The following is a 13,545-nucleotide window of genomic DNA, read 5'->3' as shown; positions in this document are numbered from 1 at the left end:
CAGGAGTTGGAACGAGTCAGAGGAAGGGAGGGTTGAGAGCACCGATGAGGCAAGGGTAGAGGGGGAGAGTGAACGAAGTTTACGGCGGACAGGTGCAGAGTTAGAAGAAATTAGTTTGTTATGTTTGGGGGGGGAAAAGTTGATGCTGATATATTTTAGGCAGCAGTTTTTAAGTTAGCGTGGTTGAAGTCTCCAGCTACAATGAGAAGGCCGCCTGGGTGTGGATTTGGAGCAGCTGTCAAACTAGCTTACTTTAGCGCTTGCGTCATCCATCTGTAAGAATAGGTCTGTGTGGGGGCCACATAGAGAAAAAAGTATTGACCTTATAATTATTATTTTCCTAAATCCTCTTGCTGTGGACTGAGGAAGCAACTTTGATTGACCTTTTTCATTAAAAAAGGTTTCACTATACACATTCCCAAAAGACAACCAGTCACTGGAGGCCATACATTGAAAGGCATCTCTAACCATATGAAACCTCAAATACCGATAATGTAAACTTGAGTCATAAAGGCATTTTGTGTAAATGATGTTTTAAAAGTTGAATATTGTGTTAGAAATGTTTGTGAAAGTTGAACATTTTAGTTTTTTTCGAAATGATCTCCCGATTCATTGTGCACAATGTAGCCTTCATTCAGCCAGTCCACAAAGAACCTTCACTTTTTAAGCCATAGACCCCGATGAAAAAGTATTTTCCAGTAATTTGTGAACAAAGGATTAGACAATAGAACAACAAAATAAAAGGTATATCATCAGCGTATAGATTTGGTCAAGGAGTCTCGAAAAAAATGAAAGAAATTCAAAACAGCATTTTTTTATTGTTTATTAATGATCTATTGATATCATGAACATGGGTGACACTTTACATGTTAATAATTTGCTGAAAATGTGGCAAATAGTGCATTTTCTATAATCAAATGCATTGCAATAAGTCGACGGAAACACACCCAGCACTAGTTATAAATACTGTTGAAGACAAAATAGTAAAAATAAATCAAAGACTGTAAAAGATGAGCAATCAACGTTATGACACTTAATATAATCAAAACTGTTAGAAAATGCTTCAAAAGGCACTATATCAGAAAATAATTATCTCTGATGTGTGGTAACTCACCTCTATTAATGGCACACTCAACACAAGCTGCCAGTAATAGTGATAACCATATTTTCCAGGTTTCTCTTTAGTAAACAAAGTATTCTGATTAGCTCCTTTGCAATGAAACAATATAAACTTTGTACAAAATACCGGGATTATCTCCATTTTACATCAAAGCTGAAAAGTTTTCCTTTTAATGTACATAATTTTTAAGACCAAAACCGTTAAATGGTTTAGTGAAGGAACACACTGTATTATTCAGAAAGGGCACAGAATGTTTCACATGAGACGATCTTTTTTGTTCTGAAAAGGTACTTTTATTAAAAGGATACATTGGATGTTTTGAAATGGGGTTGTGCGCTACTTATCCATAATCAGTGTACTATAGAATGATGCAGTGATGTATTTTTTATGTATTTTTGTAGGCCAATAGAAGTTATCACCACAAGGGCTGCTTTGAACGTTGCAGAAAATAAGATGAGGCAAATTAACAGTTTATTTTACACGTTTTGTAATAATCTCCACATTTCAACTAGACTTTATGATTTTTGAAGTTTCAATGCAATCACTAGAGGTAAAAAGTTGTTAGGCTATAAACATCACGGTCACATGACTGTGTATCACCACCGCTAAGCTAAAGGCAGCTAATGCTCGACGTGCGTTTAATAGTCTCATTTAGCCGACTGTTAGCAACGGCCGTTATTAAGAGTTATAAGCTTCAGACATTCACCAGTTGGGTATATGATAACGTATTTTATGTTCTAGAAACAAAACTTAAAAGTCTTGAGAGTTAACCACAGACCTTAATTCTGGCATCCAACCAAAATCAAGTAAAAAAACTTAGACTTCGAGACGATGGAACCTGAAGACTTATTCCTGCACCACTCTAATACCTTAAGCAGTTGACATGCCTCAGGAGAAACAGAAAAGCACAGAAGCGAGCAATCTGCGGCTGTGGATTGGCACCGAATAGAACGTTTTTTTAGCATCTAAAAAAAATCTACCTGCAACCTACTTCAGTTAAGTTCCTCATACAACCCCATTTCAAAAAGGTCTGCACTGTCCCTTTAAGAAAAGCATTATTAAGATATCAGGTCATAAGGTCTTGGGTCTTTACATTATTCTGCTTTCATATCAAAATATAGTCTAAATGCCTGCTTTTAGTATGATTTCATGGCTTTCCTGTGTGCAAACATAAAACAATTCAACAAAATATAATAATCTGCAACAACATACATGTGTAACTTTTAGCTTATGGACAATCATTTGTAATTTAGGTATTTTCTAGTCAGAAAATAAAAAAAGGATTAAGATAAACACTGATATGGAAGAAGGCAAAGAAAACCTTCCTTAAACCCAGACAGATATATTAACTTTCTCTGGAAATATGTAGATTTTTATGTCAACATTCATAAGAATACTGTACTGTATATTGTTGAGACGGGCTGTGGTGCAGAGCAGCTTCAATGACTGATTATTACTGTACATGTGTAATTATGAGGAATGAGTGGTTACACAATGCTTATTAGTATGCGTGCATGCAAGTGTGAATGTATGCATGTGGGTTTTTAAAGTGTTGTTCAAAACTTTGGTAGCAAAAATGCCAAGATAAACCCAGAGCTCAAAAGACAGGTGTAAAAAAAAGAAATCAAGGTAAAAGTGCAGCACGTTAAAACCGGGAAACCATGCAAGCAATCACACACATCCTTAGTTAAACACTGATTGGAAATGTTAATGACATCTGTGTCATCGCACAAACAAAGCTTTCTCTCTTACATAAGACAACGTTATCATACAAAGAGCAATGATAATACTAATAAGAACCCAGGTGATAGGATGGAAATGAAAATATCTTTAATTCAAACACAACTCAAATCCAGACATGTTTTGTTTACACCTGACACCTATAATATATTGTTGAAAAATAGTAATATTATAATAGGGGTATATTTGTCCACATCCCGATACCGACCTAGATAGAAAATACAAATCTGAAAGCCAACTGGACTATACAATATATATATATATATATATTGGACATCTGTCTTTTAAAAAAGGGCCAAATCCATATGTAACAGGCAAATCTGGTTTTATTTGTCTTTAAATGTTCACTGGATATTTGTTCGCATTCCATTTTTTGTAGCAATGACTTATTAGAATCAATATGGATTACAAAGTTAGCGTTTACGAAAACTGGTATTTTTTATTAAAATAGAGCTTTTATAGTTCAACCAGTGACAGCTGATACAATCACTTTTGAAATGATATCCACTATTTTTGAAGTAGTAGGATATAAGTTATTTTAATATAACTCAAATGTTGTCACTGAAAATTGCAAAATACTATCATTAGTATGAATTCCCAATTAAACAAATTCAACAAAATAATAATTAAATTACCAAAAAAAAAGGATGCAATGAAATGTTAAGCGGACTGATGGATTAGCTGAGCTTCACTCCACACAAAAGTTGTTTTCTTCTTGCATTTGAAATGAATACAGATTTAGTTAATGCCAAGTACATTGGACTTAAGAAGCTGTACCAGATTGTTGGAGTTATGCAGCGTAGGGCTTTTCAATATCCAACACTAAGCTAATATGGCTAATTACAGGCTCACTACTACTTGGCTTGATTTCCATTTTGGCATTGTTGCACTGAAACAGACTTGGTTCAGCTGAGGCAAATTGAGTTGTCAAGCAGTAGTTTATGGATGCTAATTGCTAACTTTTTTTGGGAATAATGCTAACTTTTATTGGGAATATGCCTTGCTTGGTTTGAAATTCCGACGAGATGCCACTATATAAAGAATCGGAATCAGAATATGGTATCATGAAGAGTTACAGGCAGAGACTGTTTATTTTTGGGGTTACAATTAGCAACGCCTTATATTGCCAAAGTTTGGTATGGATCTTGCAATTCAACTCTATAATTAAAGATAAGTAACAAGCCAATGTCAAACGCATTGGTTAAAAATGTGTACTTAATCAGGTTGAAGAGCAAAAAAGTATCAATAGCAGTGCTTCTTAGACTAGTCCCCTAAAGATGTGAACAACCTACCTATGTTTACTTACAAAACTAGTAGCTTCCTGGTAGAGTGAGCATTGCCACATAAACAAGTCTGAAAATAATGCCAGGTGGATGTTGGGTATAATGTTAATATATCCTAAAAATGTATCTACCTTGTATGTTTTTTTTTATTAAAAAAAGAGGAAATGTGATCAGTAACTTCTTCCTGTACGAAAAACCAGTGGGTGTTCTGATTCAAGCCAATGTTGATAACCACTGATCTGAACAATACTCTATGAAAGTGTATTATTGATGTTTAAAAGTAATCCTTGTTTACCCATAAAAGTTAAAGATGGATACATTTGTTTGGAAACTTGACATTTTCCATTTCAAATATGGCATTTGTTCACATCACATACGCAACCATATGGCTAACCCTAACCCTAAACATGACCAATTTTACAAGCACAGCAGACATATAACTACAAATTATTGGACACAAAATGATAAAAAAATAACTAACAAAAACTACACAGGAAAAAATAGTTTTAAGTGTCCCATTTGATGCGGATGATTTACGTTATGGCAAGCTAGTGACAAGGGGCACCTGTGCACACCTCGGTTCTCGTGGAAGACTTGTGATCCATCTCGACCTGTTCCGTGTGTTCCGGGGTTGTTAGGTTCACGCCGCTTCAGGAGAGGAATCAGTCGTCAATGTCCTCGAACACATTATCGTCGAAGGACCGTGCCACAGACGGCTGTATCTTTTGCCGGGAATACTTGAGATTAACAAGGTCTCCCACCTCACTGATGACACTCAGCGCCTGTGGAGACATTTGTTCAATAAAAAGGCTGTCAGCATGAAGGGCAATATATGGCTCCAGGAAATGTAAAACTGCACCAAGCTAGATTTGTACATCTTTCATGTAAGATTACATCAAAACTTGAGCTGAAACTAAAAACACCATCGACTTAAACCTTTCCAATTTATCTTTCCCATGAATTGGCGGGAGGGGTAGTCACCAGTAGGACATCCTGTAATAGCACAGGAGGTGATGAGTTCATAGAGATAAATCATCTAAACAGCAGCAATAGTTCATTCTGTCTGAAACTCTTCCCCAAAATGGAAGATCTTACATCGTAAAAGCGCTTCTTGAATTTAATTGAACGTTTTTAAAGTTAAATCAGTCAATGCTTAACAATATAAAACAACTTGTTGGTAAAACACAATGAAACGAACAGTTCTGTGTAGGTCAGTGGTTCTCAAAGTGTGGGGCGCATTTCTTTTTGAAATGTAAATAGGTTACAACAGGGGTGAACACGAGATTGAAGGTTTATGTGGTAAATGTTTTGACAAAAATATAATCTATAAGGGTGACATGCAGAAATAGCACAGCAATAGTGTTCATTTGGAGTTGTGCTTTTGGCCACCTGACACCTGTTTGCGTCAGGTGGCCATTAGTCAGTCTTTTTGGCTATTAAGCTGCTCAATGCTCTACTGCAGATTAAAATGCCACAAAAAGTAATCCTTGTCTGTTTTTACTTTTTTAAGAAGTCAGAGTAGACTTCTATGATCAAATATTTGTTGGAATTTAGGATTAAGTGTACATGTGTGGGTGCTATTGAAGGAGAGGGCTCGACTGCCAAAGCTTACCAAAAGATCAAAGAAACTCACAAATCGTCACGACACATCAAAGTAGACGAAAGTGATACAGCAAGGAGGCCTAACAAAAAGATCTTAACAACACCGACTCCTCACTTTTTTTGTCTTGAGAGCAAGACAAGGAATGGGAGTGGATAACAGCCCCCGCACTTCCTGGAGACACATTTGACATCCGAGCCACAAGGACACCTCAATTAAAACAAGGGATTTAATACTTTTGCTGGATGACCAAGAGGCTGAAGTTAAAGACGGTGACTGCAAAAGGACAAGCAGGCGAATATAGCAGAAGAGGAGCTCTTGCAGTATTTGAGAGGAGTGGGAGGCTTTGTGATGTAATGCCCAGAGACTGCACTGACATTGAGACACTGAGGAAAATGAGGGTGGGATTCTGAACTCGTAACAGATAATGCAGTCTCCCCTTCAATCCATCTCTCCTCTACTATGACAAGCTGCGAGGCGGTCACACCTGAACGACCATCCACAATTCGTCTGATTTTGTAATTTATTTCCTAATTTAAATTTAAAAAGAACTTCCAATAAATAAAATGAAATGAACAGAAAATATTGGAGCCTAGCTCACCCTCTTTGTCTAAAAAGAAAATGTGCTCTGCTATACAAACAGGAAGCCTTAGTACCCTGAAACCACACTGGGGTGACAAAAGGATAGTGCAGTGAGGCCAAGTTACCATTGCAAAGACTCTCTTGACAAACGCAATGAGATGTCCCCATTGTATTTTTGGGTATATTGCAGAAACATGTCATACTTATGTGCTTTGTTCCGCAGAATAATCTCCACATATTAACAACATTTTTACGATTTATTTTTGTGTGATTGCAATTGCGAGAAGTAAAAAGCAATCCTCAGAATATGAACAAATTAGATCACGGTAAGGGGGAGAATAATACTGATGTTTGACCAATGAGTGTTAACCGTTTTGTCCATCCAATGAGGACCGAGTATTTTCAGTGGCCATGTTAACACAGGTTCGAGTAATACTGTGTAAAGCTAAACACTAACTTTCCTATTATAGAGAATTTAGTGTAAGAAAAACAGATAGAAGTAAGACTTTTGCTATCTTTTTTACTTCTTGTTGTTCAGATCTAATTTCTTGCCCAAGAAGAATTCAATTAAAACAGTTTTATGTGATAAAACCGTGCTTGTATAAATTAGTTACCCTGTCGAGCACGTCTTTCGTGTGGGCGGCAGAGATGCAGAAGCGTGCCCGGGACTCGATGATGGGCGTAGCGGGGAAGCCCACCCCTACCACCCCGATGTTCCTCTTCAACATCTCCCTGCTAAACGCTCTGTGGGACAGAAGAGACGCGGCAAGAAATGACATACCAAAATATAGTTCCAATAAAGACATTAACCTTTGCAACATTATGGCAAGCTAGTGTTGTTCATTGAGATTTATTGTTTAGAACATTTATACTTATTTAATTGAGAAAGAATACATAGGTTTTATAAGTGGGTATTGTCCACATAATTCAATCTATTACAATATTTAATGTAAAGCACTAAAATAAATACTATGACTAATCATAAGACTAAGACCTTTTTTTTTAATAAAGCCTATAATTAGGGCCGCCTCAGGCTTACCTTAAACATATTCCTGGATCTTATATTCATTTAACTTTATTTGTGTTTTAAATTCAAATGAGCATTTAGTTAATTAGATTGTTTATGTTGTCATGCATTATCTATTTAGTTAAAATTTTCATTCATGTTTGATCTGTACACACTGTAAAGCCCCCTGATGAAAATGTGTTTTTTTATTAATACAAAAATCAGGATCTTTTGAAATATGTAAATCTGGCCACATCTCATATACAATCATATTATTCATCATTCTGTATTGTTCTAGGCTTTAATGCGTGAAAACTACTTTAAGCAGCGAGTCAAATCTGTAGGCTTACGCTATCTTGGCGGGCATGTAGAGCATCATGGGTACAACAGGCGAGTCCTCGTTTCCGTAGATGATGAAGCCCATCTTCTGAAGCTTCCTGCGGAAATACACTGCGTTCTTTGCCAGCTGATGCACACGGTCACAGCCTGGGGAGGATCAGAAGAGAATTTTTAACAAGAGTTGACAAAAGCAATGGAGGAACCACAATGCTATTAAAGTTAATGATCTTTTAGTTTGGGGGTCTTTGAAAATTGTCAGGGACTCTTACATATGTATACAATTGAGTTGGATATAAGGTTCAGAACCGTAATTTGGAATTCAAGTAAGAACTGATCCAAAACGGCCAATACCAGAAAAAAAACTTTTGTGAGCAGTGACCTTTATATATACAGTCTATGGCAGTGACGTGATGGGAGAACTGACGTATTGTAGGCCTTTTCCCAAATTAAACTGTATGCTTTTCATTTAGAAGTTTAAAATAACTCAAATCGAGTTGCATAGATAGAAGCAGAATCTCTAACCAGAACCGGAATCAAAGCAGAACCGGAATCAAAACCAGGCCGTTTTTATGCAGTCACTCTGAATTTACAATATTTAGAATTTTTAAGAGAAGCACCGGTAAAGTGACCATAGAAGATGGGAATTATTTTAACAGTTTGTTGGAACAGATTTATCAGGAGGATCCTGCTGGTTTGTGTTGTGACTTATATCGTTGTCTTCCATCGCTGACAGACTGAGCGGTGAAGCTCATTTAGACAAACATATCCCGGTTGATGCTCATAGTAAAATAAAGTCAAATAAATATATAGTACCAAAAACACAGATGATAAAATCCAAGGGGGGCACAAATAATTTGTCTTACAACAGTGGTGATACGCACAAGGATTCATGGGTAACAGTTAGACTCACTACATATTACCATAATGTGTATTTTCATACATTTTAAATGTGAGAAGATGAGAAATATTTATAGCGAGTTTGATGAAAAAAGAAAGGGAAAAAAGAGTGTTGATAAGCAGCTGAGAACTAACACATTCATGAGATGTGAGAGGAAACATCTGAGGGGTGCACCCCTCGGGGGAGGGGGAGTTTTGACTTCTCTGTAATGTTTTCCTTCTGCCACAGGAGATAGAAGATCCACTGATTCTTTAAAAACACGACTGCAAACTATGTTAATTTGCCCCCAAATGTAGTCACAAAGAACTACTATTATCATAATATTGCACCAAGACATACACGTCCATGCAAATAAAATAAAAAGTAGGTCAACAGAAATGACTTTTTTGAGTTTAAAAAGATACACAAAGGCTGACCTCACCTCAAGATACATCTGGATTGACCTTGGTATAATAAATGGGAAGAAGAAGGGTTTCTATTTATTATATCTCACAAGGATACAGCTTCAACTCTGTGTTTTTTTTAAGTAGTGTGAAATAAAACTACTGATTTCATCAGTTTGTACTGACACCCAGTGGCAACTGCTTACAATTACAGCATTGAGATGAAATCCACTCAACACTGAAAATCTGAACATCTCAATTCTTAGTTCATTTTTAAATGATAAGATATGCTCTTTCAATAAAACAACTCTGCCAAGTATGATACTCTTCATTATGATGACATCAAGGTTTTTTTTTTATGTAGTCCGGATATGATGCGCTCAATTTGTCACAGATAGTGATTAAGGGGACACTAAAGGTGAATAGGTTAAAAACACCCAACTAATAGCTCACTATGAAAGTTCCCCTGTTGATTACTTATATTAACGAAGACATATAATTCTAGTTTTCAGGTTTGTATTTTGTACCTCTGCTGTGACGTGTGTCCATGCTTTAATGTTCAAAAAGCTCTTTATTTTTCTCATACTGCCTGTGATGCACATTGTCTTATTAAATAAATGCCTATTTGCAATCTCTTATACAACAGAAAACTCAAAATTGGATATAAACTCATTCTTGTTTCAGCAGCATAAAAAAAAGCATTAAAAAAAGCAATCTTGTAGCCTATGGTGTTAAGCCTTAGAGACACAACTACACAAAGTGATGCCCTATCAATCTATTTGTTCCAGAATGTTAATTAAAACATTACAGGGCACTGGGGGCCACACTCAACATATAATATGAAAATGCTGTCGGTACACATTTCATTACTCCTAATCTCAGCCAAGAATCATTTAAAGGTGCTCTGTTGAATGTTGTTGTAAACAAACAAGTTATTTTTACCTTCAGTGTTACGCCATATAAAAAAAACATTGTGAGTATCACGTTGAATGCATTTCTTTCTCATAAAACATTTGCAAAGCCACATTTTCCTTTTTTATCGTTTTAAAAAGAATCTATAATGCTTGGAGTCTTGTCGTTTCCCGCTTTTGTTGGCTTATAGCTGCCACCTGTAGATCATTGGAATATTACAATTTTGTGTTACTGTATATAAGCTAACCCGCATACATGCATGCATTTGCATCAGACAAAACTAAGCTGCAATCCAAAAAACACTTCAGTAGCTCTATAGCTCAAAAGAATCCTCTGGTTACCTTTAATGTTGTTTTGCCACTCACCTATCGTTGTGCCATCCTCTCCCATAATGCACTTCATAGAAGTGATGATTTGCTCCACCACAGGTGGAGACATGGAGGATGCGTAGACCGCACTGTGGGAATGGGAGCGCAGGTACTCAATAAGCTCCTAAAGCCAGCAGATACACAGGAGATGTAAGAAGACGTGCATGAAAATGTATTATGTTGTACATCCATTGAGAGTTAAGAAACTGAGGTTCTTTTGATAGTAAAGGTTGCCGACCCTTGGCTTGGCCTAACCCTCTTATGTATATATATATATTTAAATGAAACCGCAGAAAAATTAAAATCCTCCAGCCTCACCCTTTTCCCCGCGATGTATCCCCCTGCAGCACCGAAGCTCTTGGTGAATGTTCCCATCATGACGTCCACATCACAGGGGTCCAGGCCAAAGTAATCGACCACGCCTCTGCCTCTAGGCCCCAGGGCCCCGATGCTGTGGGCCTCGTCTAGGTAAAGGTAGGCCTTGTAGCGCTTCTTCAGAGCAATCATTTCTGGCAGGCGCACTATGCTGCCCTCCATGCTGCAGGGAGGAAAGGACAAAATGGAAGGGGTTACAGCCAGGGTCAAGCAAACGTCCTTGTTGATTACTGACTAAGGGAAGTACAATACAGTATGTTCCCTACTCAATAACTTAATAATACAAATGTTTTTCCACGAAAATAAAAATGTTTTCTTCATTAAATAATAAATCTGATTTGTACAGCATTTTAGTAGGATAGTAGTATTTTAAAGTGTCAACAATATAATAATCAGACCCTGCAATAGAATAAATAAAGTTTCACTTTAGTTTTTCAAGTAATTCAACTCTAACTCACTAACTCACTCAGCATCATCAAGGTTATCTTTTAGGAATATGAGCATGTCCACATTTCCAGGTAGAAGCTGGGATGTTTGGGCATTTACAATATCCCCTGCTGTGGAAAAAACTCTCTTGCTTGGTACTGATGTTGCTGGGACAGAGAGATATGCTTTGGCCATAGGTGACAGCAGTGGGTCAAACTGTGCATTGTCTCTCCACCACTTCAAAAACAATACAGTTGTTGCCAAGAAGGTGAGGCTTATTAACAGGGCGAGATATACATATACTGTTGGTACTTATCAATGTCTCTACGTATGTACATGTAGCCCTGCAAATACGATGTCCTTTTGTGTTATCTGTTGTTTTATGTTCATGTTGTAACCTACTTGTTGCCATGTTGGACAGGTCTCCCTTGAAAAAGAGATCGATGATCTCAATGGGACCATTTGGTTAAATAAAGGTTTTTAAAAAAAGAAAACATTTAATTTTCTTTTTTTTAAATCGCGGTAGATTTTGTCAGTCTCACAACGGTATTGAGACATCCATTTACTGCGATATTCGATATATCGTTACATCCCTAATTATGAATGAAGTTCAGATTCAGCAGTACAGCAATAGTATTTCACACCTTCACCCTTTTGATATGGCCCTTAATGTTAGCTAGGTCTCCTCTCCTCTTGTGTTCCTCTACTATCCACTCCCGGCGATGAGGAGGAGACCCTGTTCTGTTCTGGGTTCAGGATCAAAGACTTGGAGTACACCTCACAGAACCCCCTTCTTGCCTTCATTTAATCCCAGGAAGAGTCCCAATGCCTCATTAAATGTATTTACCCCCTCATCCTCTTCCTGCGCAGAGCTGTCACCATAAAATTCAAAGGAACCACACAAACTCATTCATCAGAACGAACTGAGCCTGGTTCTCTGTCCAACTCTCCCCAGCTCCCCCCTGCTCTCAGAAGTCTTGGGTAGCTCTCCTCAGGGTTTCAGTTGCCACATTTGTCTTAAAGACCTAGAACATTAATGAAACATTGATGCTATCTGTTGTTAACGCTCTGCTGTCAATCGCTTCACATTGAGTTATATCGACCTTTTTTTAAAAAGAATATCCATTTCTTTAATGTGGCCTTTAAGGGGCCAGAGCGTCCACACATACTTTGGAGGATTCAAATGCCATTTCTCTGTAAAAGTGATGCTAGAAAACAGCATTTCTGTTATTCAAAACCGGTATAATTACTCCAAAAATATGAAAATGATGAGTTGGCGACACTAAGACTGCTATATAATGTTTATGTAACAATAATACATATGACATATCTTTTTTTAAATGTCTCCAGAGACCGATAACGTCGGAGATTAACGGTGCCACAGTCTTTAATAATTCAGCCCCGGGGCCCGTTTAGTACCGGGGCTGAATTATTAAAGACCGTGGTACCGTTAAGAAGCCCATCCCTACTCCCAGCAGGGATACATATCTAAGCTGAAGGCCTGGATGTAAATGCAGTGGATGAATAAATGACCATGGCGCTTTGTAAAGAGCAGTGTCAACATATGTTCATGCAACAGCCAAACTCCCAGCATGACCAATGTGTCCATATCATGTTGAAATATGCACTCTCAGATTGGCAACTTAGTTACAGGAATGGTGCGTTCACTACATGAATGTAAGGTGCAGCTAAATGTGATGATGTAAACTTCCAAGTGATGAATGAAATTATGTTGATCAAAAATAGTTCAGATTTGCGCAGAAAATGTTTTTAATTCAAGTCAGTTTCGTATCACACAGCCACTGTGTATAGAAAGGCTGTGCCACTCTTTTGTTAGAAGTCCTTGCTGATCCTAAAATAGGTACACACACACACACACACACACACACACACACACACACACACACACACACACACACACACACACACACACACACACACACACACACACACACACACAGAGCGGTGCTGTAACCCAACCCCTGGCCCGACTCTTTGAGCAACAAAGACAGGAAGAGGCATAAATAAATGAACAAATAACCACATTGCTCCACACATTACCCCCCTTCTCCCCCACTTATTTCCTTTCCTCTATCCTGTTTCTCCACTTTTAGGTCTCCTCATAAAACAGTATCTTTTCACTAAAGGCCACCAGGCTGTGGCTGGTTAGTTTGGCAGGTAAACGTCTTTTTATGAATAGAAATACATTTTAGACTAGCCTCAGCAGATAATAGACTTTACTTTCCAACAAAGATACGTGTAGGAAATATGAACATTTGTGAGAGTAAAGAACGCTTGATGTCTCTTTTTGTCAGCATAGTCCATGTGAGAGATTAAGACTGTGTGTGGGGGGGGTATAGAAATGCGACAGCCGGCTCTGGTTACCCAGAATGCTCCCACACACAATCGGAGCCCACACTCGTCTTAAAGGCCATGTAATGCATCTAACACAGGTGTTTTTTAACATGTAGTTTAGATATCACCAGAATAAAAATAAATAAAAATGTTTAAAG

At 37.5% G+C, this 13,545-nt stretch overlaps 1 protein-coding gene across 1 annotated transcript; it reads right to left on the bottom strand.

Moving 5' to 3' along the window:
- Positions 1 to 809: 809 nt before the first annotated feature.
- Positions 810 to 10,769, bottom strand: LOC104962714 (serine palmitoyltransferase 2-like; the record flags this gene model as incomplete). The annotated part of the gene is made up of 5 exons (XM_010791206.1): positions 810 to 4,925; positions 6,940 to 7,069; positions 7,682 to 7,817; positions 10,229 to 10,355; positions 10,550 to 10,769. Coding segments are annotated over 5 exons (733 nt in total), but the record flags the coding sequence as incomplete, so codon positions are not given.
- Positions 10,770 to 13,545: the final 2,776 nt, after the last annotated feature.

This window comes from Notothenia coriiceps, unplaced genomic scaffold, assembly GCF_000735185.1.
Source record: "Notothenia coriiceps isolate Sejong01 unplaced genomic scaffold, NC01 NC01_scaffold00035277, whole genome shotgun sequence".
Taxonomy (NCBI): domain Eukaryota; kingdom Metazoa; phylum Chordata; class Actinopteri; order Perciformes; family Nototheniidae; genus Notothenia; species Notothenia coriiceps.
The sequence above is the reverse complement of the archived record's forward strand: the minus strand, read 5'-3'. Positions and strand labels throughout refer to the sequence as shown.